Genomic DNA, 22,934 nt, shown 5'->3' on the forward strand with positions numbered 1-22,934 from the left:
CTAAGGAAAGCAAAACTTTCAATCATGATACAAAAAAACTGGAAACCAAAAAAAGAACTTCCAAAAAGTACATTATGCAAAATCGTTAAATTGCCAGAGATTCAAGCTAAAATAGTGACATAGTTTTGCAGTAATTTTCTCTCACTGACAGATATACCCGATAATTTGTCCTCTACAACATTTCACTATTTACAATTTTAAAACTATAAATTTGCAATGTAAAGAGAATATTCTTACACAAACTCAAATTGACTTGTTGTTAAAAACAAATTCAAAAATATTTACTACATAAATACTAATGTAGTCTTGCAGATGTGATATCACATCTCGAGCTCTAATTCATACCAAAATACAGTTCATTTTATTCTTTTGTGCCACAGATCAAAGCACGGCACCACATGCAGTCTCACATATTTCTGTCCATTGAATGAACACTCAAGGCATCCATATACTGTCTCTCTTCGGGAACTTCCCATGCCACAAAGAACACAGGGTCCTTTGGAGATATTGTGATTGAGAAGATTGACCCGTGTGTGTGCATTATCTCTCAGGTAGTTAGTGGAAATGTCAGTCATGCTGGTAGCCTTTTCATGATAGTCAGCGACCAAATCCTCCAAATAAAGATCCGAGTTTCTGACATCGTCCAGCACCTTTTCATCTGTTCAAATAGATATAACAAATAACAAAAAATTGAAATATGAAAACATAAATTTATTACAAAAACCCCATGGCTGAATTTTACCTCTGGGAACAGCAACTGGTAACAGTAAAACAGTATTGCGAACTGGTGTCTCACTTCGAATGTTTTCTAGTAAGGAACTGGCTTTAGGTTGTGGAGAGGAAGGAGAGGTTTCTGCCAGCAATTTATATTGATCAGCAAATTGATCCTCCATACCATGTGCTGATTGTACTCAGAGCAGGGCATGAAGGAAATAACAGCTGGTCTCACCCCCACCAGTCTAGATACCTCTCTCTACCTTTGGTGGGATAGGGCTCCAGCCATGATGATGGCTAATGTTCTCATTATTGCAGAGAAGAAAATATACAATAAGAAAAACACTATCAAGAAAAATGCTGTAGCATGTTCAGTCTACCTCGTAAACACATACTAAAATTTGTGCCCCTAATCGATGAAAATGTCACTGGTGGGTGTTATCAGGCTTCCTGTTACAAATGGCAAAAATGAAATCTGCTGCAGCTCACATGCAAAATCACATGCTTTGTATATTTAAAATCAAGTAAAACATTCAGTGTAAGCCGAAATACTTAACATCAATGATACATTTATATCAAAACAATCTGATCTCTTAACAGCTCAACAGAAGTTTGATTTAAATTCTAAGGAGCAATGGGGTAGAAATTGGCTCACAGAACATTTTAATAAGAGCTGTGGATATCTACTGCGTGTCCTCAGGCAGCTTACCAACAAAGCAAGGATGAATGTCGAGCCACTGCGAGGCCGACAGAGACCCACTTGTAGGTCCTGGCTTGGTGGGGGGAAAGAAGATTGGGTTGGGGTCCGAGCAGGGATGAGCAACAGTCCACGAGAAGAGCACCCCTGCACCTGCTGGCTCTGCATTAAGGTAAATATTTGTTTTTAATTTACCTTTTTGTTGAAGGTCTCCAACAGTCCCTTTAAGGACTGCTGGTTAGGCCGCATGTTCTGTTTAGGGCCAATAAATGTTCTGGCTTGGGTCCTAATAGAGGCATCAGGCCCCTTATTAACATGTTTATGGGACCTAGTGGCTGTTTTAGACACATGCTGGGATGCCTCTACAGCATCCAAACCAATATGGTGTCGCATGCATTTCCAATTGTTTGGGCCCTGAGGTAATTTGGACCTGTGTACCCCATATTCTGCCTGAAAAATGAGCACAACGAGATATTTTTCTCTCCCAATATTCCATAGAATAATGTTAAAATATTAGATGGATTAATTCACATGCAAAGATCAAACATTTATGATGATGAATTTATGATGAGTAAAATTATAATTTGTCATCCTTTCTGTAAATGGCAAATTCAGAAATAATTTAAGCAAAACTATAATTAGCCACATGAAAACAGTGCAATGAGTTTTACATGTATACATAAGAACATATGAAATAGGAGCAGGAGCAGGTCAATCGCCCTTTCGAGCCTGCTCGCCACTCAATGATCCTGGCTGATCTTCAACTTCAACTCCACTTTCCTGCACTATCCCCATATCCTTTGAGTCTCTTAGTATTCAAAAATCTATTGAACTCTGCTATGAATATACTCAATGACTGAACATCTACCCCTCTGGGGTAGAGAATGCCAAAGATTCACAACCCTTTGAGTGAAGAAATTTCTCTTCAGCTTAGTTCTAAATGGCTGACCTCTTATTCTAAGATTGCTAACTCTAGTTCTCGACTCCCCAGCCAAACAAATCATCCTCTCAGTATCTACCCTGTCAAGCCTCTTAAGAATTTTAGATGTTTCAATGAGATCACCTCTCATTCTTCTAAACTCTAAGAAATATAGGCCTATTCTACTCCTCTTGGACAATTCCCTCATCCCAGGAACCAGTCTACTGAACCTTTGTTGCACTCCCTCGAAGGCAAGTATATCCTTCCTTAGGTAAGGAGACTAAAACTGTACTCCAAGTGTGGTCTCAACAAAGCCCTATATAATTGCAGCAAGACTTCTTTACTCTTATACTCCAATACCTTTGTAATAAAGGTCAACATAGCATTTGCATTCCTATTTGCTTGCTGTACCTGCTGGTTAATTTTCTGTGATTCTTGTACAAGGATACCCAGGTCTCTCTGAATACCAACATTTCACAGTCTCTCACCTTTTAAAAAAATATTCTGCTTTTCTATTTTTCCTACCAAACTGGATAACTTCATATTTCTCCATATAATATTCCATCTGCCACGTTTTTGCCCACTCATTTAACCTGTCTATACCCCTTTGCAAACTCTTTGCATCCTCCTCACAGCTTATTTTCCCACCTAGCTTTGTATCGTCAGCAAACTTGGATACATTACACTCAGTCCCCTCATCTATGTCATTGATATAGATTATAAATAGCTGAGGTCCAAGCACTGATCTTTGAGATACCCCACTAGTTACAGCCTGCCAATCCAAAAATGACCAGTTTATTCTAACTCTCTGTTTGTTGTCCATTAACCAATCCTGAATCCATGCTAATATATTACCCCTAATCCCATGAGCCCTAATTTTGTGTAATAACCTCTTGTGTGGCATCTATCGAATGCTTTTTGAAAATCCAAATACACTACATCTACTAGTTCCCTCTTATCTACCCTACTAGTTATAACCTCAAAAAACTATATCAGATTTGTCAAACATCATTTCTCTTTCATAAATCTGTGCTGACCCTGCGCAATCATATTATGATTTTCTAAGTGCCTTTTTACCATGTCCCTAATAATAGATTCTAACATTTTTGCTACTACTGATGTCAGGCTAGCTGGCCCATACTTCCCTGTTTACTCTCTCCCTCCTTTCTTGAATAGTGGGGTTATGTTAATATCAAAACCAATTCATCCACTATCGCTGTAGCCACCTCTTTTAAAACCCTTGGATTTAAGCCATCAGACCCAGGGGATTTGTTGGCTTTTAACCCTATTAATTTCTCCAGTACTAACTCTTCATTAAGACTCATTCTCACTAGAACCTTGGTTCCCCACTATTTCTGGAATAGTTTTTGTGTCTTCTACCATGAAGACAGATACAAAGTATTCATTTAATGTCTCTGCCATTTTCTTATTCCCCATTATAATTTCTCCTGCCTCTGCCTGTAAGGGACCTTTACTTTTGCATTTTCCTTAGGCATATAACAAGTATTGCCCAAAGCAGTTATCAACATTTGCCAGTGTTGTTGGTCAGACGGGAGTGGTTAAAGGCGCACTTGAAGATTCAGAGGGGGTGTACTGCATACCGCCACTGTGGTGTCCCTGCACCGTACTACAAATTCACACGAGGCATGTACTGCAGACACAGTCTCTATGTGACCTTAACCTTTATTCCCAGAACCAAGGAGTGCTGACCCTGAGTGGGACCTCCCCTTTTATACCTGTAAACCCATCGACAACGATCAGGAACATTTTCCCCATGAATGGGCCCACATAGTTTACGTGAATGCGTGACCATGGCTTGGTGGGCCAGGGCCACAGGCTGAGTGGGGCCTCCCTGGGTGCATTGCCCAGCTGGGCACACGTCGTGCACCTGCGAACCCAGTGTTCCAGGTATGAGTCAATCCCCGGCCACCATTCATGTGACCGGGCAATGGCCTTCATTAACACGATGCCAGGGTGCTCACTGTGGAGTTCCCTGATGAACGCTTCCCTTCCTTTCTGGGCATGACTATCCGGCTGCTCCATAGCAGGCAGTCGGCTTGGATGGAGAACTCATCCATCCATCTCTGAAATGGTCTGACCTCCTCAGGGCACGCCCCGTGTGCGGGCACCCAATCCCCAGTCAGAACACATTTCTTTATCATGGATAGGAGGGGGGTCTCTGTTGGTCCAGAGTTTGATCTGGCGGGCTGTGATGGGGAGCCTGCGGTGTCAAAATCCTCAACGGCCATGACCATCTCAGCGCTTTGCTCTGACGCCCCCTCAGCGGTGGCCAGTGGGAGCCTGCTGCGCGCGTCAGCGCAATTTTCAGTGCCTGGTCAGTGCCGTATGGTGTAGTCATATGCAGCCAGCGTGAGAGCCCATCGCTGTATACGAGCTGATGCATTGGCATTGACAGCCTTGCTGTTGGACAACAGGGATGTTAACGGCTTGTGGTCCGTTTCTAGCTCGAACCGTCTACCGAAAAGGTACTGGTGCATCTTTTTCATACGGTAAACACAAGCGAGTGCTTCCTTTTCAACCTTGCCGTATCCACGCTCTGCCCGGGAGAGCGACCTGGAGGCATAAGCCACCGGTTGGAGTGGGCCGTCATCGTTACCCTGCTGCAACACACACCCAACCCCGTAGGATGATGCATCGCACGTTAAAACCAGTTTTTTATAGGGGTCATACAAAGTCAACAGTTTGTTAGAACACAGCAGGTTCCTCGCCTTATTGAAAGCCCATTCTTCACATTCCCCCCAAAACCATTCACAACCTTTACGTAGGAGCATGTGTAATGGCTCCAATAAAGTGCTTAAGTTCGGCAGAAATTTCCTGAAATAATTCAAAAGTCCCAGGAATGATCACAACTCCGATGTGTTGCTGGGCCTGGGTGCCTGGCGGATCACCTCCGTTTTTAATTCAGTGGGCCGGATCCCGTCTGCGGCAACCCTCCTGCCCAAAAACTTGACCTCTGGGGCCAAAAACACACACTCGGCCTTTCTCAGCCGCAAGCCTACCCGGTCCAGTCGGCGTAGCACCTCCTCCAGGTTGTGGAGGTGTTCTTCGGTGTCTCGACCCGTTATAAGGATGTCGTCTTGGAATACGATTGTTCCAGGAATGGATTTGAGCAAGCTTTCCATGTTTCTCTGAAAGATAGCTGCCGCCGAACGAATGCCAAATGGACACCTGTTGTAGATAAATAATCCCTTGTGCGTCGTGATGGTGGTCAGAAGCTTGGATTTGTCAGCCAGTTCCTGAGTCATGTAGGCCGAAGTAAGGTCCAGCTTCGTGAACAGCTTATCACCTGCCAGCGTGGCAAAAAGGTCCTCCGCTCTCGGGTGCGGGTATTGGTCTTGCAGCAACGCTCGGTTGATGGTGGCTTTGTAGTCACCACAAATCCTGACCGAGCCATCTGCTTTAAGGACAGGAACGATGGGACTTGCCCAGTCGCTGAGTTCAATGGAGGAAATTATGCCCTCTCTGAGCAGCCTGTCCAATTCACTTTCAATTTTCTCACGCATCACACACGGCACCGCTCTGGCTTTGTGGTGCACTGGTCTGGCGTCCAGAGTGATGCGTATCACTACTTTAGTGCCCTTGAATGTTCCGACACTGAGTTGAAACAGTGACCCGAATTTTTGTAGGACCTATGAGTATGAACTTCGCTCCACAGATGAAATGGCGTGCACATCCCCCAATTTCCAATTCATCTCGGCTAGCCAACTCCTCCCCAAGAGCGCGGAGCCATTTCCCGGGATGATCCAGAGTGACAGCCGGTTCTGTGATCCATTATATGTTACCACCAAGTTTGCACTGCCTTGCACTGGGACGATCTGTTTGGTGTATGTCTGTAGCTGCGTGTCAATGCGTTCCAGTTTGGGCCTGCTAGCTCTGTGTGGCCATAGTCTCTCAAATTGTTGGGCGCTCATAAGTGACTGGCTAGCTCCCGTATCCAGCTCCATGCACACCGGGATGCCATTCAATAAAACTTTCACCATCATGGGTGGCGTTTTAGTGTATGAGCTGTGGACGTCAGCCACATGAACCCGCTGAACTTCAGCATCCATGGCTTTTCCCCAGGCATCATCCTGCATTGCAGACCCCTCGTCTGGTTCCTCTGTCTCGCAGATTAGCCTCGCTACAGCCTTTTTGCACATCCTGGCCAAGTGTCCACTGACGTTACAAATCCTACAAATATATTGCTGAAACCTGCAGCTTTTCGCAGTATGTATACCCCCACACCTCCAGCATGAGCTGAGATTGTTGTTAACAAAAGGACTGTTACCAGGCATTCCTCTCTGATTGCCCATTTGGTTGTTTCTAAGCACTCTGATGGTGGGTGTTAATGGTCCCATCGCGGGACGCATTGTTCCTCGTGATGGCGTGAATTGCCGATCCCCTTTCAATTGTCCTTGTTGCGGGCCCACCCTAGAGTCTGTTGCTGCCTGGGCGGTTTCGAAATGCCCTTGCCTGCCTGCGGGGTCCTGAGCCGCGTTCACCATGTTAACTCCCTGGTCCATCGCCACGTTGGGACCAGGGCTGCGCGCGTAAATTAGCTTGGTCTCCTCTTCCCCTGCCATGAAGGTCTGAGCTATCAACGCCGCCTTTTCTAAAGTCATGTCCTTGGTCTCTATGAGCTTCCTGAAAATCCCGGCATGATTAATGCCCTCAATGAAGAAATCCCTTCACATCTCCCCCCTGCAGGCGTCTGTGAACTTACAGAGACTGGCCAAGCGGCGCAGGTCTGCAACGAAGTCTGAGATGTTTTCTCCCTCCCGACGCCGGTGTGTGTAGAACCGGTGCCGGGCCATGTGTATGCTACTCGCCGGCTTGAGATGCTCACTGATCAGCTGGCTGAGCTCTTCAAAGGACTTGTCCGCTGGCTTTTGGGGAGCGAGCAGGTCTTTCATCAGTGCACACGTCTGTGGCCCGCAGCTGGTCAGTAGATGCGCTCTCCACTTGTCAGCCGCTGCCGCTCCCAGCCAGTCCTTCGTGACAAAGCTCTGGTGGAGTCTCTCCATGAAGTCGTCCCAGTCCTCACCCCCACAGTAACGTTCCTCTGTGCTACCGGTAGCCATCCTCGTGGTTCGGTGATTCCCGTTTCTCGTCGCCAAATGTGGTGTCCCTGCACCTTACTATAGAATCACATGTGGCATGTACTGCAGACACAGTCACTACGTGACCGTAACCTTTATTCCCAGGACCAAGGAGTGCTGACCCTGGGTGGGACCTCCCCTTTTATACCTGTAAACCCAGGTGAGGAGTGTCTCCACAAGTTCACCCCCTGTGGTCAGGGTGTGCATTTCTAGGGTATAAGTACAGTGTACAGGAGTTGCATGAAGGTTACAGTTACATGAAAATTACTGTTGCATGATGGTTACATACATGACAGCCCCATTTGGGGCGGTAACCTTCATGAGACCGGCACGGAAGTCACAAACCGCGATCTAAATTCGGGTTACCGCCCCCGAGGGGATGTGGAGCACAATGCTGGGCGCTCCACTTCCTCTCGGGGGCAGATCTGGGGCACTAACCGGGTGGAATTCGGAGTGCTACGTGGCCTCTCCGCGTAGCAGTGATGTGATCACTGGAACCTCCCCATCCGTTAAAGGGAAGGGCCCGCTGCGAGCTATTTATGGATTTGAGGGGCCACCACTCTGCTACTGGGGATACGCGGTGCCGTGGCCACAGCCCAGCACAGAAGCAGAGTGCTGGGCTGCACCATCGCATCACAGGCACCGCAGAAAAACTCCCGCAGGCTGGACCGGCCCGCGAGCTGACTATGGCCTGGTTCGTGATCCGTGAGATTGGCGCTGACTTCGCCCACAGCAGCGTAACGAAGCATTGCCCAATTTCTGCCGTGGGGCGTAAACGGGTCGCTGCACACGGCGATGACATCACTGGCGGAGGTGCAGCGGCCTGGGGTGCTACTGGCGGCAGTGGGCACGACCAGTTTTGCACCTCCGCTAACTCCCGTGCAATTTTGCGGGACCCGGTAGCACCCCCCCCGAACCGCTCTCCCCCACCCCCACCCCCCGGCTGAAAACACAGGGTGACTTGGACAGGTTAGGTGAGTGGGCAAACGCATGGCAGATGCAGTATAATGTGGATAAATGTGAGGTTATCCACTTTGGTGACAAAAACAGGAAGGCAGAATATTATCTGGATGGTGGCAGATTAGGAAAAGGGGAGGTGCAACGAGACCTGGGTGTCATGGTACATCAGTCATTGAAAGTTGGCATGCAGGTACAGCAGGCGGTGAAGAAGGCAAATGGTATGTTGGCCTTCATAGCTAGGGGATTTGAGCAGGGAGGTCTTACTGCAGTTGTACAGGGCCTTAGTGAGGCCTCATCTGGGATATTGGTCTCCTAATCTGAGGAAGGACGTTCTTGCTATTGAGGGAGTGCAGCGAAGGTTCCCGGGATGGCAGGACTGACATATGAGGAGAGACTGGATCGACTGGGCCTGTATTCACTGGAGTTTAGAAGGATGAGAGGGGATCTCATAGAAACATATAAAATTCTGACGGGACTGGACAGGTTCGATGCGGGTAGAATGTTCCTGATGTTGGTGAAGTCCAGAACCAGGGGACATAATCTAAGGATAAGGGGTATGCCATTTAGGACTGAGATGAGGAGAAACTTCTTTACTCAGAGAATTGTTAACCTGTGGAATTCCCGACTGCAGAGAGTTGTTGATGCCAGTTCATTGGATACATTCAAGAGGGAGTTAGATATGGCCCTTACGGCTAAAGGGATCAAGGGGTATGGAGAGAAAGCAGGAAAGGGGTACTGAGGTGAATCATCAGCCATGATCTTATTGAATGGTGGTGCAGGCTTGAAGGGCCGAATGGCCTACTCCTGCACCTATTTTCTATGTTTCCATGTTTCTATTTGCGCCCATTAGCATGCCCCTGGAGGTGCTAATGGGAGGATGACAGCAGGCCAATTTCACCCCCAGAGACTGCGAATTGATCCCTTTTGGTGAATGTGAACACTGCAAATGTATATAGATATATAGACATAGAAACATAGAAAATAGGTGCAGGAGTAGGCCATTCGGCCTTTCAAGCCTGCACTGCCATTCAATGAGTTCATGGCTGAACATGCAACTTCAGTATCCCATTCCTGCTTTCTTGCCATACCCCTTGATCCCCCTAGTAGTAAGGACTTCATCTAACTCCTTTTTGACTCGATTTAGTGAATTGGCCTCAACAACTTTCTGTGGTAGAGAATTCCACAGGTTCACCACTCTCTGGGTGAAGAAGTTTCTCCTCATCTCGGTCCTAAATGACTTACCCCTTATCCTTAGACTGTGACCCCTGGTTCTGGACTTCCCCAACATTGAGAACATTCTTCCTGCATCTAACCTGTCTGAACCCATCAGAATTTTAAACGTTTCGATGAGATCCCCTCTCATTCTTCTGAACTCCAGTGAATACAAGCCCAGTTGATCCAGTCTTTCTTGATATGTCAGTCCCGCCATCTCGGGAATCAGTCTGGTGAACCTTCGCTGCACTCCCTCAATAGCAAGAATGTCCTTCCTCAAGTTAGGAGACCAAAACTGTACACAATACTCCAGGTGTGGCCTCACCAAGGCCCTGTACAACGGTAGTAACACCTCCCTGCCCCTGTACTCAAATCCCCTCACTATGAATGCCAATATGCCATTTGCTTTCTTAACCGCCTGCTGTACTTGCATGCCAACCTTCAATGACTGATGTACCATGACACCCAGGTCTCGTTGCACCTCCCCTTTTCCTAATCTATCACCATTCAGATAATAATCTGTCTCTCTGTTTTTACCACCAAAGTGGATAACCTCACATTTATCCACATTATACTTCATCTGCCATGCATTTGCCCACTCACCTAACCTATCCAAGTCACTCTGCAGCCTCATAGTATCCTTCGCGCAGCTCACACTGCCACCCAACTTAGTGTCATCCGCAAATTTGGAGATACTACATTTAATCCCCTCGTCTAAATCATTAATGTACAATGTAAACAGCTGGGGCCCCAGCACAGAACCTTGCGGTACCCCACTAGTCACTGCCTGCCATTCTGAAAAGTACCCATTTACTCCTACTCTTTGCTTCCTGTCTGCCAACCAGTTCTCAATCCACGTCAGCACACTACCCCCAATCCCATGTGCTTTAATTTTATCTTTTGTGTGGGACCTTGTCGAAAGCCTTCTGAAAGTCCAAATATACCACAACAACTGGTTCTCCCTTGTCCACTCTACTGGAAACATCCTCAAAAAATTCCAGAAGATTTGTCAAGCATGATTTCCCTTTCACAAATCCATGTTGACTTGGACCTATCATGTCACCTCTTTCCAAATGCGCTGCTATGACATCCTTAATAATTGATTCCATCATTTTACCCACTACCGATGTCAGGCTGACCGGTCTATAATTCCGTTTTCTCTCTCACTCCTTTTTTAAAAAGTGGAGTTACATTGGCTTCCTTCCACTCCATAGGAACTGATCCAGAGTCTATGGAGTGTTGGAAAATGACCGTCAATGCATCCGCTATTTCCAAGGCCACCTCCTTAAGTACTCTGGGATGCAGTCCATCAGGCCCTGGGGATTTATCGGCCTTCAATCCCATCAATTTCCCCAACACAATTTCCTGACTAATAAGGATTTCCCTCAGTTCCTCCTTCTTACTAGACCCTCTGATCCATTTTATATCCGGAAGGATGTTTGTGTCCTCCTTAGTGAATACCGAATCAAAGTACTTGTTCAATTGGTCTGCCATTTCTTTGTTCCCCGTTATGACTTTCCCTGATTCTGACTGCAGGGGACCTACGTTTGTCTTTACTAACCTTTTTCCTTTTACATATCTATAGAAGCTTTTGCAGTCCATTTTAATGTTCCCTGCAAGCTTCCTCTCGTACTCTATTTTCTCTGCCCAAATCAAACCCTTTGTCCTCCTCTGCTGAGTTCTAAAGTTCTCCCAGTCATTGGGTTCGCTGCTATTTCTGGCCAATTTGTATGCCACTTCCTTGGCTTTAATACTATCCCTGATTTCCCTTGATAGCCACGGTTGAGCCACCTTCCCTTTTTTATTTTTACGCCAGAGAGGGAAGTACAATTGTTGTAGTTCATCCATGCGATCTCTAAATGTCTGCCATTGCCCATCCACAGTCAACCCCTTAAGTATCATTCGCCAATCTATCCTAGCCAATTCACGCCTCATACCTTCAAAGTTAGCCTTCTTTAAGTTCTGGACCATGGTCTCTGAATTAACTGTTTCATTCTCCATCCTAATGTAGAATTCCACCATATTATGGTCACTCTTCCCCAAGGGGCCTCGCACAACGAGATTGCTAATTAATCCTCTCTCATTACACAACACCCAGTCTAAGATGGTGTTGGTTCCTTGACATATTGATCTAGAAAACCATTCCTTATGCACTCCAGGAAATCCTCCTCCACCGTATTGCTTCCAGTTTGGTTAGCCCAATCTATGTGCATATTAAAGTCACCCATGATGACTGCTGCACCTTTATTGCATGCACCCCTAATTTCCTGTTTGATACCCTCCCCAACATCACTACTACTGTTTGGAGGTCTGTACACAACTCACAATAACGTTTTTTGCCCTTTGGTGTTCTGCAGCTCTACCCATATAGATTCCACATCATCCAAGCTAATGTCCTTCCTAACTATTGCATTAATCTCCTCTTTAACTAGCAATGCTACCCCACCTCCTTTTCCTTTTATTCTATCCTTCCTGAATGTTGAATACCCTTGGATGTTGAGTTCCCAGCCTGTGATATCATCTCAAGGATTTTAAAGGCATGAACCATTTCTCAGTTGAAAGCTAATAAATCAGAACCCTTTAGTTAAATAATTAGGGGAAAACCCCCAATTAATAGTTGCCACACATCCACAGCTGCTGCCACAGTTTTTCTTCGCAGGAGAGTTGGAAGTAGAAGCAATATATTCCATTAAAAAGGTGGAAAATTGTACGAAATCAGTATTTCAGCACATTTTAACTTATTAAAAACCTGTGTCTCCATGCATGAAGGCTGCTTTACCAATAATTACTAATAATTATCCAAGATTATGATTACCAGGCAAATAACCATACTGTGAGATTCTGCCCAAAGGCGCATTTGTGCCCCACAAGCTTAGCTTCAGTGCAATGTGGAAAATACTTCATACTGATGCTGAACTTGGGGGGTGAAATTAACCTCCATTACACTTCCTATTAGCGCCTCCGGGGACGATAACGGGGTGAGAACGGCTTTCCGACTGGGCGCAACTTAAGTACTGACGCCTGTGAACCTCCCTTGCAGGTTAGCAGTACATCTTAATGACTCAGTCTACTGTGCCTCAGAGATCGTGGTGTCATCCCGTGCGCAGCGCCCCATTACCACCCGGATCCTAAATATGCGTCCGCGCCCTGCAGCATCGCCGGGAGTCAATAACGGCAGCTGCAGGAGGCATTGTGAGGTCAGCCAGCTGCTTGGGGAGCGGGAATGAAAAATATTGCTGGTCAGGTTGGCCAAAAAAAAATTTCACCCCTCTCTGCTCATTTTTTATTTTTCCCAATGCCACAATTGATCAGCCCTGGACTCTGTTAGAGTGCTTGGGGCTGATCGTCACGGATCGCAGGTGCTGTCACCAACCAGTGGAATCATCACCTAGCAATGCCCCCAGCAGTGGCCCTTCCCTTTAAGGGAGGGAAGAAGCCTGTGAGTCCGGCAGCGCTGCGCGGGACATTGTGCAGCGCTCTGTCACTACCGCCCCTCTTGCCTTGTTTAGCGCTCCAAAGGAAGTGGTCGTGCTTTAGCGCTCCACTTCCCTCCTGGAGTGCTAAACCAGAGGTTTACGTCCGCTGGAGTTGAGTAGAACCCAGTGATATTTTTGCGCGCACGCAAAAGTTATCACTCCAAACAGGGAGCTACGCAATTTCTAGCCCTTGGAGTTTAGTTAGATAAGGTGCTAAGGCCTGAACTGACTCCAAAGCAAGATGAAGGGAGATGACCTCCTCTAGGGAGTCTCACTCAGCTTCATTCTAGTGTTAGTTTAGATTAGCTTCAGGCTACAGTTACATTGTAATTGCAGCATTGTGAAAAACCAAATAGATTTGTACTAACACTACAGCTGGAGTGTAAATGTACCCTAAGATATTTATGGAGAGACATATTGTGAACATCGTTGTACCTGCTCCCTTCACATTTTTTTAATATTTGTTGTCCTCTATTGCTCCATGACATTCACTCACAATGACATCACCAACTGAATCAGACGAGCATTGTAGAGAAATTAAATCAGTGATACCACACCATAATAAAGGCCTATTTATACTCATTATTTATAATTCTTATCAGAAATTAACGAAGTACATGGCGAAGATCTGCATTATGCAACTTATGTTCCACATGATACTCGTAACTTTCTAATGACTTTGTTGATTGTAGATCATCAAGTCAGCCCACTTGTAAATTATAAATTATGTCCCACAACTTTTCATCACATATAAAGAATATATAAATATATGATGCTTTACTTCAGGAGCAAGACGTCATGCATGTTCTACATCAATAGATATAGAAATATATGGGACTTCTATGTGATTATTTGATTTTTTTATTTTAAAATCTATGTTGTACTTTAAATCTTTTGTAATACACTACAATTAGTCTGAAGTATTTGAGGAAAAACTTACCTGATCTGAATGGACTGCCATAAAAGAAATCAGACAGACATCGCCGCAGTTTCCACACTGAGAATTGGCTCATTAAACCACCCAATTGCTCTGTTATTTGTTCTTTCTCAAATCCGCCTCCTGATTCAGACGTAACACAGAGTTCTATAAGTAAATTACACAAAGGCAGATTTAAACAATTATGTAGCAATTTTTTTTAGTTAAGAGTCCTGCTTCACCTTGCTTGGCTATAAATACAATTATTTTACTACTGATCTGTCTTCATAGCCTCCAACTGGCAAATTTTTCACCCACCTCTTAAGAAAATCTGATTCCAAAAAGGACTCAACACATTTTGGCCACTTTGAGCAGGAAAAGCATTTTTTTTAAGTTCTTAAAATGATTCTTCTAGATTCATACCTTATGGATGAAAGTATCAGCATTTTTTAGTCTTTAAACTAAATAAATAAAAGTTAATAATTAATGGCTACTGAAATGATCTATCATTGCATTGAAGAATTCTTTAGTGTTAACTAAAAGCAGCTTGAAGGCAATATACGCAATACATTACTTACCAAAGTGCCCATCCAAATGGATATAGAGTTCAAATACACTAAATGCAATAGTTGTATGAGCTGGGATAACAATGGCTTTGTCACATCCTTTATGATTTCGTCCATCATCGATCTGAAACTAGAGTGGGCACTATAAACAGAACTAGCCTTCTAGCTTTGCAGACTAATATTAAATAAAATGTAACAAACATTGTATCGAAATATCTGAATTTTCTTTTTACAAGGCTTAAAACTAAAGTCGGCACTGTGTATATGATCAGATGATGCAACTTAATTTATTTAAAAGCACCTTGAACTTTGTGGCAACGCAGCGTTAAACTGTAGAAAATGCCAAGATTTTACAATGACTGTTTAACAAAAGAATGAATACATTTTAGTTGCGCTATATTTTCCATGCAGTTATGAACAATAATGACTCAAGTTACAAACAACTTTTTTGAGGTATATACAAGCAAGGGTATATTCTTTTATGATCTACAGTAAAGCTCGTCATTCAGAGTATTCCAAGAATTCCAGTAGACTCCACAAAAGACGACATCCCTAACACTAAATTAGATTAGATCAAAAAACTGACTGCTATTTACATTTAAGGTTCAAGCAAGTCTAAAACCAAATTATAACTGACTTACACCTGGAGATGAAAATTGGCCTCAATAAGTCATAATACAAATACAATGCATTAAACATAAGAATATAAGAATTAGGAGCAAGAATAGGCAATACGGCCCCTCGGGCCTGCTCTGCCATTCAATAAGATCATGGCTGATCTTCGACCTGACCTCCAATTTCCTGCCTGATTCCCATATCCCTTGATTCCCCTAGAGTCCAAAAATCTTTCTACCTCAGCCTTGGATATACTCAATGACTCAGTATCCTTTGGGGTAGAGAATTCAAAAGATTCGCAACCCTCTGAGTGAAGAAATTCCTCCTCATCTCAATCTTAAATGGCCGCCCCTTATCCTGAGATTATGCTCCCTAGGTCTAGACTCTCCAGCCAGGGGATACAACGTCTCAGCATCTACTCTGTCAATTCCCCTCAGAATCTTATATGATTCAATGAGATCACCTCTCAATTTTCTAAACTCCAGAGAGGATAGGCTCAATCTACTGAATCTATCTGTGATGTAATAACTCGATAGACTGAATACTGTAAACTAACACAGATACAAACCTGGCTCTGCTTTATTAGGGCCCAAAGTGATTACATTACATGGTGGTTTGCCTTTCATACCTGGGCCGCACACAAAAGGGCCCAATGACCTCCGACAATGGCGCCACCTGGTGGCTAGTAACCCCAAGCATACATACATGACAATATCCCTCTTTAAGATATTAGTAACAGTCTTTTTACAAATTGAGACGGTCCGGGGCTATCCGCTCCCGAGTTGATCGTCTCAGTTCAACTCCAGCCTTGGGCGAGCGTTCTGAGTCTGTTATGACTGGGGGCTGGGTAGCCGATCTGATGGGAGTGGTAATGACCACGTCAGTGATTGAAAGTCCAGATTCATTGATGACAGCGAAGTCCTCTGATGACTGAGGGTAGGTTGGTTGGTCACTGATTGTGTCTTGCTCAGACTGTTCCAGTTCATCCGTGTGCTGCAGCTTTAGCTGATCAACATGTTTCCTGCATGTTTGCCCATTCTTGAGCTTGACTTTAAACACCCTGTAACCCTCCTTGGCCGTAACAGTACTAGCGATTCACTTAGGACCTTGATCATAATTTAGTACATACTCAGGATCGTTAACAGAAATGTCGCGTGACACAGCAGCGCGATCATGATACCACTGCTGACTTTGACGTCTGTATTCAACATGATCGTTCAAGTCAGGGTGGACAAGAGAGAGCTTGGTCTTGAGACCTCTCTTCATCAATAGTTCAGCAGGGGGGACCCCGGTAAGCGTGTGGGGTCTTGTCCTGTAACTGAGCAATATGCATGACAAGCGAGTCTGCAGTGAACCTTGAGTTACACGTTTTATACTCTGCTTGATGGTTTGGACAGCACGCTCTGCTTGATCATTAGATGTGGATTTGAATGGTGCTGACCTCACATGTTTAATGCCCTTGAGTTTCATGAACTCTTGACACTCCAGACTATGAAGCAAGGTCCGTTGTCGCTTACAACGATGTCGGGTAGACCATCAGTGGCAAACATGACACAAAGGCTCTCAATGGTAGCTGTGGATGTACTGGATGACATGATTATACACTATCCACGGAATATGCATCCACCACAACTAAAAACATCTTTCCCAGGAAGGGACCTGCAAAGTCAATGTGGATCCTGGATCATGGTTTAGATGGCCACGACCACAGACTCAGCAGTGATACCACTGGTGCTTTGTGGTCAAAGGTGTTTTTCTTGAAAAACTTTTCCACGAGGAAAGGTGCTGAGGCATGGTCCAACTGGTCGGAGCGTTCCACGGCATCCTGGCCAGACCCATCCTTCGCATCACCGGGGACAGATAGAATCTCAGCACGTACTGACACTTGGTGTTTGCGTACGAAGGGTCTATGCACAGCTTGATGCAGCCGCACACAAAGGTGGCCATCAGGATGAGGGCCACATTTGGAACGTCCTTTCCCCCCTTGTCCAGAGATTTGTGCAGCGTGTCTCTGCGGACATTGTCCATTTTCGATCGCCAGACGAAATGGAAGACAGCTCGGGTGACTACCACGGCACAGGAGCGGAGTACGGGCCAGACCTGCGCCACGTACAACAACACCGAGAGCACCTCACTCCCGATGACCAGGTTCTTTCCTGCAATGGAGAGGGAGCACAGCTTCCACCATCCCTGTTTCTGTTTGGCTTTAGCGATACGCTCCCTCCAGTTTTTGGCGCATGCCCTGTCCGCTCCGAACCATATTCCCAACACCTTCAGGTAATCTGACTTCACGGTGAAGGGAATAAAGGATCGGTCGGCCCAGTTGCCAAAGAACATGGCCTCGCTTTTTCTGTGATTAACCTTCGCCCCCGAGGCCAGTTCAAACTAGTCACAGATTGTGAGCAATCCGCGGACTGACTGCGGATCCGAGCAAAAGACAGCGACGTCGTCCATGTACAGGGAGGTCTTGACCTGAGCGCCTCCGCTGCCTGGGATTGTCACCCCCCCCATAATGCCCGCATCCTTCTTGATGGACTTGGCAAAGGGCTCGATACAGCACACAAACACACAGAGGAGAGGGGACAGCCTTGCCTGACTCCAGACCTGATCGGAAAGCTTTCAGTTTCCGACCCGTTGATTAGAACTGCGCTACTGATGTCTGTGTAGAGCAGTTGGATCCAAATGCGGATACCCTCCCCAAACCCCATCTTGGAGAGCACGTCCATCAGGTATGTGTGCGATATCCTGTCAAAGGCCTTCTCCTGGTCCTAGCTGATTAAACAGGTGTCCACCCTCTTGTCCCGCACGAAGGCGATCGTATGCCTGAGTAGCACGAGGCTATCAGAGATCTTTCTGCCGGGGACAGCGCAGGTCCGGGTGGATCACCAGCTCCAGAGCAGACTTGACCCTGTTTACGATGACCTTCAACAGGATCTTGTGAGGCCATAAAGCATGGGTCGGTATGCAAGGTCCTGGACGCCCTACGAAAGAAGGAGATAATGGATCCTGTCGGGCGTTTCCCCGAGCGGACTGTCGAACTCGTTTGGCAGAATGTCTCATCACCAGAGCTTTCTCACAAACACCAAGACGTAGTTTGGTTGGCGGTGAGAAGGGCCCTACCCGTCAGATCCTTCATGCACAGCCGGGGTTTCAGAGACACGGAACTCTGCCCCCGAGTCGGCTGTGGTGCGGATGAGACTGTCATCCATCTCCTTCGGGATTGCCCCTTTGCAAGGCAGATCTGGAAGGAGATGCAGTGGTTGCTGTCGAGGTTCATCCCAAGCAGCTCCGTAACACAGGACTCTGTGCTCTACGGACTGTTCCCAGTTCTCTTTCATAGTGCACAACAAAAATATATTCCAGTGAAAAAGAAGGGCGGTAAGAAAAGGGATAACCAGCCGTGGATAACCAAGGAAATAAAGGAGAGTATCAAATTAAAAACCAATGTGTATAAGGTGGCCAAGGTTAGTGGGAAACTAGAAGATTGGGAAAATTTTAAACATCAGCAAAGAATGACTAAAAAAGCAATAAAGAAAGGAAAGATAGATTACGAAGGTAAACTTGCGCAAAACATAAAAACAGATAGTAAAAGCTTTTACAGATATATAAAACGGAAAAGAGTGACTAAAGTAAATGTTGGTCCCTTAGAAGATGAGAAGGGGGATTTAATAATGGGAAATGTGGAAATTGCTGAGACCTTAAACAATTATTTTGCTTCGGTCTTCACAGTGGAAGACACAAAAACCATGCCAAATATTGCTGGTCACATGAATGTGGGAAGGGAGGACCTTGAGACAATCACTATCACTAAGGGGGTAGTGCTGGACAGGCTAATGGGACTCAAGGTAGACAATTCCCCTGGTCCTGATGAAATGCATCCCAGGGTATTAAAAGAGATAGTGGAAGGTATAGCAGATGCATTAGTTAAAATCTACCAAAATTCTCTGGACTCTGGGGAGGTACCAGTGGATTGGAAAGCAGCTAATGTAACACCTCTGTTTAATAAAGGGGGCAGACAAAAGGCAGGTAACTATAGGCCGGTTAGTTTAACATCTGTAGTGGGGAAAATGCTTGAAACTATCATTAAGGAAGAAATAGCGAGACATCGAGATAGGAATAGTGCAATCAAGCAGACGCAGCATGGATTCATGAAGGGGAAATCATGTTTAACTAATTTACTGGAATTCTTTGAGGATATGACGAGCATGGTGGATAGAGGTGTACCGATGGATGTGGTGTATTTAGATTTCCAAAAGGCATTTGATAAGGTGCCACACAAAAGGTTACTGCAGAAGATAGAGGTATGCGGAGTCCGAGGAAATGTATTAGCATGGATAGAGAATTGGCTGGCGAACAGAAAGCAGAGAGTCGGGATAAATGGGTTCTTTTCGGGTTGGAAATCGGTGGTTAGTGGTGTGCCACAGGGATCGGTGCTGGGACCACAACTGTTTACAATATACATAGATGACCTGGAAGAGGGGACAGAGTGTAGTGTAACAAAATTTGCAGATGATACAAAGATTAGTGGGAAAGCGGGTTGTGTAGAGGACACAGAGAGGCTGCAAAGAGATTTGGATAGGTTAAGCGAATGGGCTAAGGTTTGGCAGATGGAATACAATGTCGGAAAGTGTGAGTTCATCCACCTTGGGAAAAAAAACAGTAAAAGGGAATATTATTTGAATGGGAAGAAATTACAACATGCTGAGGTGCAGAGGGACCTGGGGGTCCTTGTGCATGAATCCCAAAACGTTAGTTTGCAGGTGCAGCAGGTAATCAGGAAGGCGAATGGAATGTTGGCCTTCATTGCGAGAGGGATGGAATACAAAAGCAGGGAGGTCCTGCTGCAACTATATAGGGTATTGGTAAGGCCGCACCTGGAGTACTGCGTGCAGTTTTGGTCACCTTACTTAAGGAAGGATATACTGGCTTTGGAGGGGGTACAGACACGATTCACTAGGCTGATTCCGGAGATGAGGGGGTTACCTTATGATGATAGATTGAGTAGACTGGGTCTTTACTCGTTGGAGTTCAGAAGGATGAGGGGTGATCTTATAGAAACATTTAAAATAATGAAAGGGATAGACAAGATAGAGGCAGAGAGGTTGTTTCCACTGGTAGGGGAGACTAGAACTAGGGGGCACAGACTCAAAATACGGGGGAGCCAATTTAAAACCGAGTTGGGAAGGAATTTCTCCTCCCAGAGGGTTGTGAATCTGTGGAATTCTCTGCCCAAGGAAGCAGTTGAGGCTAGCTCATTGAATGTATTCAAGTCACAGATAGATAGATTTTTAACCAATAAGGGAATTAAGGGTTATGGGGAGCGGGCGGGTAAGTGGAGCTGAGTCCACGGCCAGATCAGCCATGATTTTATTGAATGGCGGAGCAGGCTCGAGGGGCTAGATGGCCTACTCCTGATACTAATTCTTATGTTCTTATGTTCAAAGCCCTGTACAATTGTATCAAGACTTCCTTACTCTTGTACTCCAAACTCCTTGCAATAAAGGCCAACATACCATGGGCTAGATTTTACACTTTTGTGCATATCGCCCAAAAATGGGTGTTATTTCTGGCGTGGGTGGTAAAAGTGGGTTTTCAGATCGCCGGCTTCTCGCCCATTCTCAAAGCACCTCATCTCCATTTTTGAAATTGGGCGTTACCGCAAGTGATATGAAATTGGCAGTAGCGTTAAATCTCGCTGACCTTCTGTTGTAAAGTGTCGCCGTCCTTAGCAACGGCATGGCAACGCTCGATTCCCGCGATTCAGGAGGCCAAGGGTCATCATGACATGCGCAGAAGAGGAGCCAGAGAAAGAGGGAGCTGAGAGGGACTGAAGGCGTGTGTGGGTGTGGTGTGGCAGCTTTGGGAGGAAAGAGGGAGAGTTTAGAACTTTACAGCAAATAGGGAAACAAAAATTAGCTATTACCAGCCACATATTTGCCTGAATTTGGTCTATAATGGAGGGACAGGAGGAGGCATCACAGCACGATGTGGAGACTGACGCTGGAGAGAGCGGTGAGTTGGGAGAGGAGCACATTGGAGGCACAAACGAGCCAGTAGGTTCTCAGACATTCCACCCCAAGGCCATCTAGTGGTCCTCTGGTCATTCCAGCATCCACTCTGGAAGTACTGGCCCCAAGCACCTCGCCATAGAGCACCCCATTTGTCTCCAGGATGGAGCCTACCCCGCAGAGTCCTCGTGGACGCGGCTGGTCTGGTCCACGAGCGCCACATGAGAGCAGAGAGAAGGTACAGTAGACATTGGTGACCAGCTCATCGAAGCACTGGGGGGCATACCCCGACAGCTGGCCACCATAACTGAGTACGTTCCGCGGATGGCGGAGGCCTTGGATGCGATAGGCAGCAACACTGCTGGCACAGGCCTCCCAGTGGTCCCAGAGCGCGGCACTCCATCCCTAGGTTCCACATCTCCACTGCGAATGACAGATGAGAGCAAGGACCAAGATCCTGCTTCTGCATCAGAGAATGTTGCCCCCTCGACACCCCCTACTCCCGTACTCATGCAACCACCACATTTGCCTTCATCCCCCCCCAATGAGGCACCGCCTGAGGAGATCCTCGGCCAGGCGCCATGGAGCGAGGACGGGAAGGGGTAGAGGTGGAGAGAAGAAGGGGAGGGGGAAGGAAAGTGAGCTGCATGTCCGCAGGTGATGGCTGTGTTATATCTCCATCTGGGTGTATGCAATTTGTTGTAATGTATGGGGGGAGGGGGCCACCCTCCTGCTTTGCATTTGTATTCTGTGTTGCTGGACATGTTGAACATTTGATTGATGCCAATGGTGGAAAAAGTGGGGTGTGGGTGGGGCTTGAGTGTTTTTGCTCGTGATACTTATGATTTCAGACCAATGTTGGTATAAACATTTTTTTATTCAACATAACCTTGTTGCGCATTGTCTCAGATAGCTGGACCGTTATTCCTTAACATGAAAGGGTTAAATAAAACTTAACTTCAATCAATGTAAACTTTCACTGGCACCAAGGTGATGATGATTGAGATGCACACACACAGTAGTGTGTCAGCCTTGTCACTCTCAGCACCATTCTTTCAGGCAAATTGTTCAGATATCAGCTCCTCATGTAAGAGTCTTGGAGCTATGTAGCCACCACGGGCCCTTTCTTGCGGTCTGGAGGGGTCGAGCACCTGGTTGCATAGCCAGCCTGATTGACCATGGGCCTTAGGTCAGCGTCCAGCCCCTCGTCGTCCTCTTCCTCTCTCTCCTGAGGTGGAACATCAGTCCCTTCTGGCAATTCTTGGCCCCTCCTGATAGCCAGGTTGTGCAGCATGGAGCACACGACCACGAATTTACCTACTGGCTCAGAGTTATATTGTTGCTCCCCTCCTGAGTGGTCCAGATAGCTGAAGCGCTGCTTAAGCACAGTTATTGTTTTGTGGACCACGTTACATGTGTCTCTGTGGCTCTGGTTGTATCACTTCTCGACCTCGGTGTGGGTGTCAAGCAGGGGGGTCATCAGCCAGGTGGCTAGGCCATATCGCTTATCACCAAGCATCCAGCATTGTCCTTGTGGCTGACTCTTAAACATGTCAGAGACAGCACTCTCATGCAGGATGTGAGTCTCATCGAAGGTGCCCCGACATTTGGTATTCACTGCCATTATGATCTGGTTGTGGTCGACAACTAGTTGGATCTTCAGGGAGTGAAATCCTTTTCTGTTACGAAAAAGCTCCAGGTCCTGAGAACGTGGCCGCACGGCGATGTGAGTACACTGTATTACTCCCTGCA

General features: G+C 46.1%; 1 protein-coding gene across 1 annotated transcript in view; it reads right to left on the reverse strand.

Annotated features, from left to right (window-relative positions):
* Positions 1-356: 356 nt before the first annotated feature.
* The window catches only part of pjvk (pejvakin), a 47,214-nt gene continuing 24,636 nt past the window's right edge, over positions 357-22,934 (reverse strand). The window contains exons 4-8 of the mRNA XM_070874795.1: positions 14,572-14,689; positions 14,099-14,161; positions 13,738-13,754; positions 10,422-10,448; positions 357-650 (exon numbers count right to left, since the gene is read on the reverse strand). Coding sequence (XP_070730896.1) covers positions 357-650; positions 10,422-10,448; positions 13,738-13,754; positions 14,099-14,161; positions 14,572-14,689 — 519 coding nt within the window. The remainder of the gene's footprint in view (positions 651-10,421; positions 10,449-13,737; positions 13,755-14,098; positions 14,162-14,571; positions 14,690-22,934) is intronic.

The sequence above is a fragment of the Pristiophorus japonicus genome, chromosome 3, assembly GCF_044704955.1.
Source record: "Pristiophorus japonicus isolate sPriJap1 chromosome 3, sPriJap1.hap1, whole genome shotgun sequence".
In the NCBI taxonomy this organism is placed as follows: Eukaryota; Metazoa; Chordata; class Chondrichthyes; family Pristiophoridae; genus Pristiophorus; species Pristiophorus japonicus.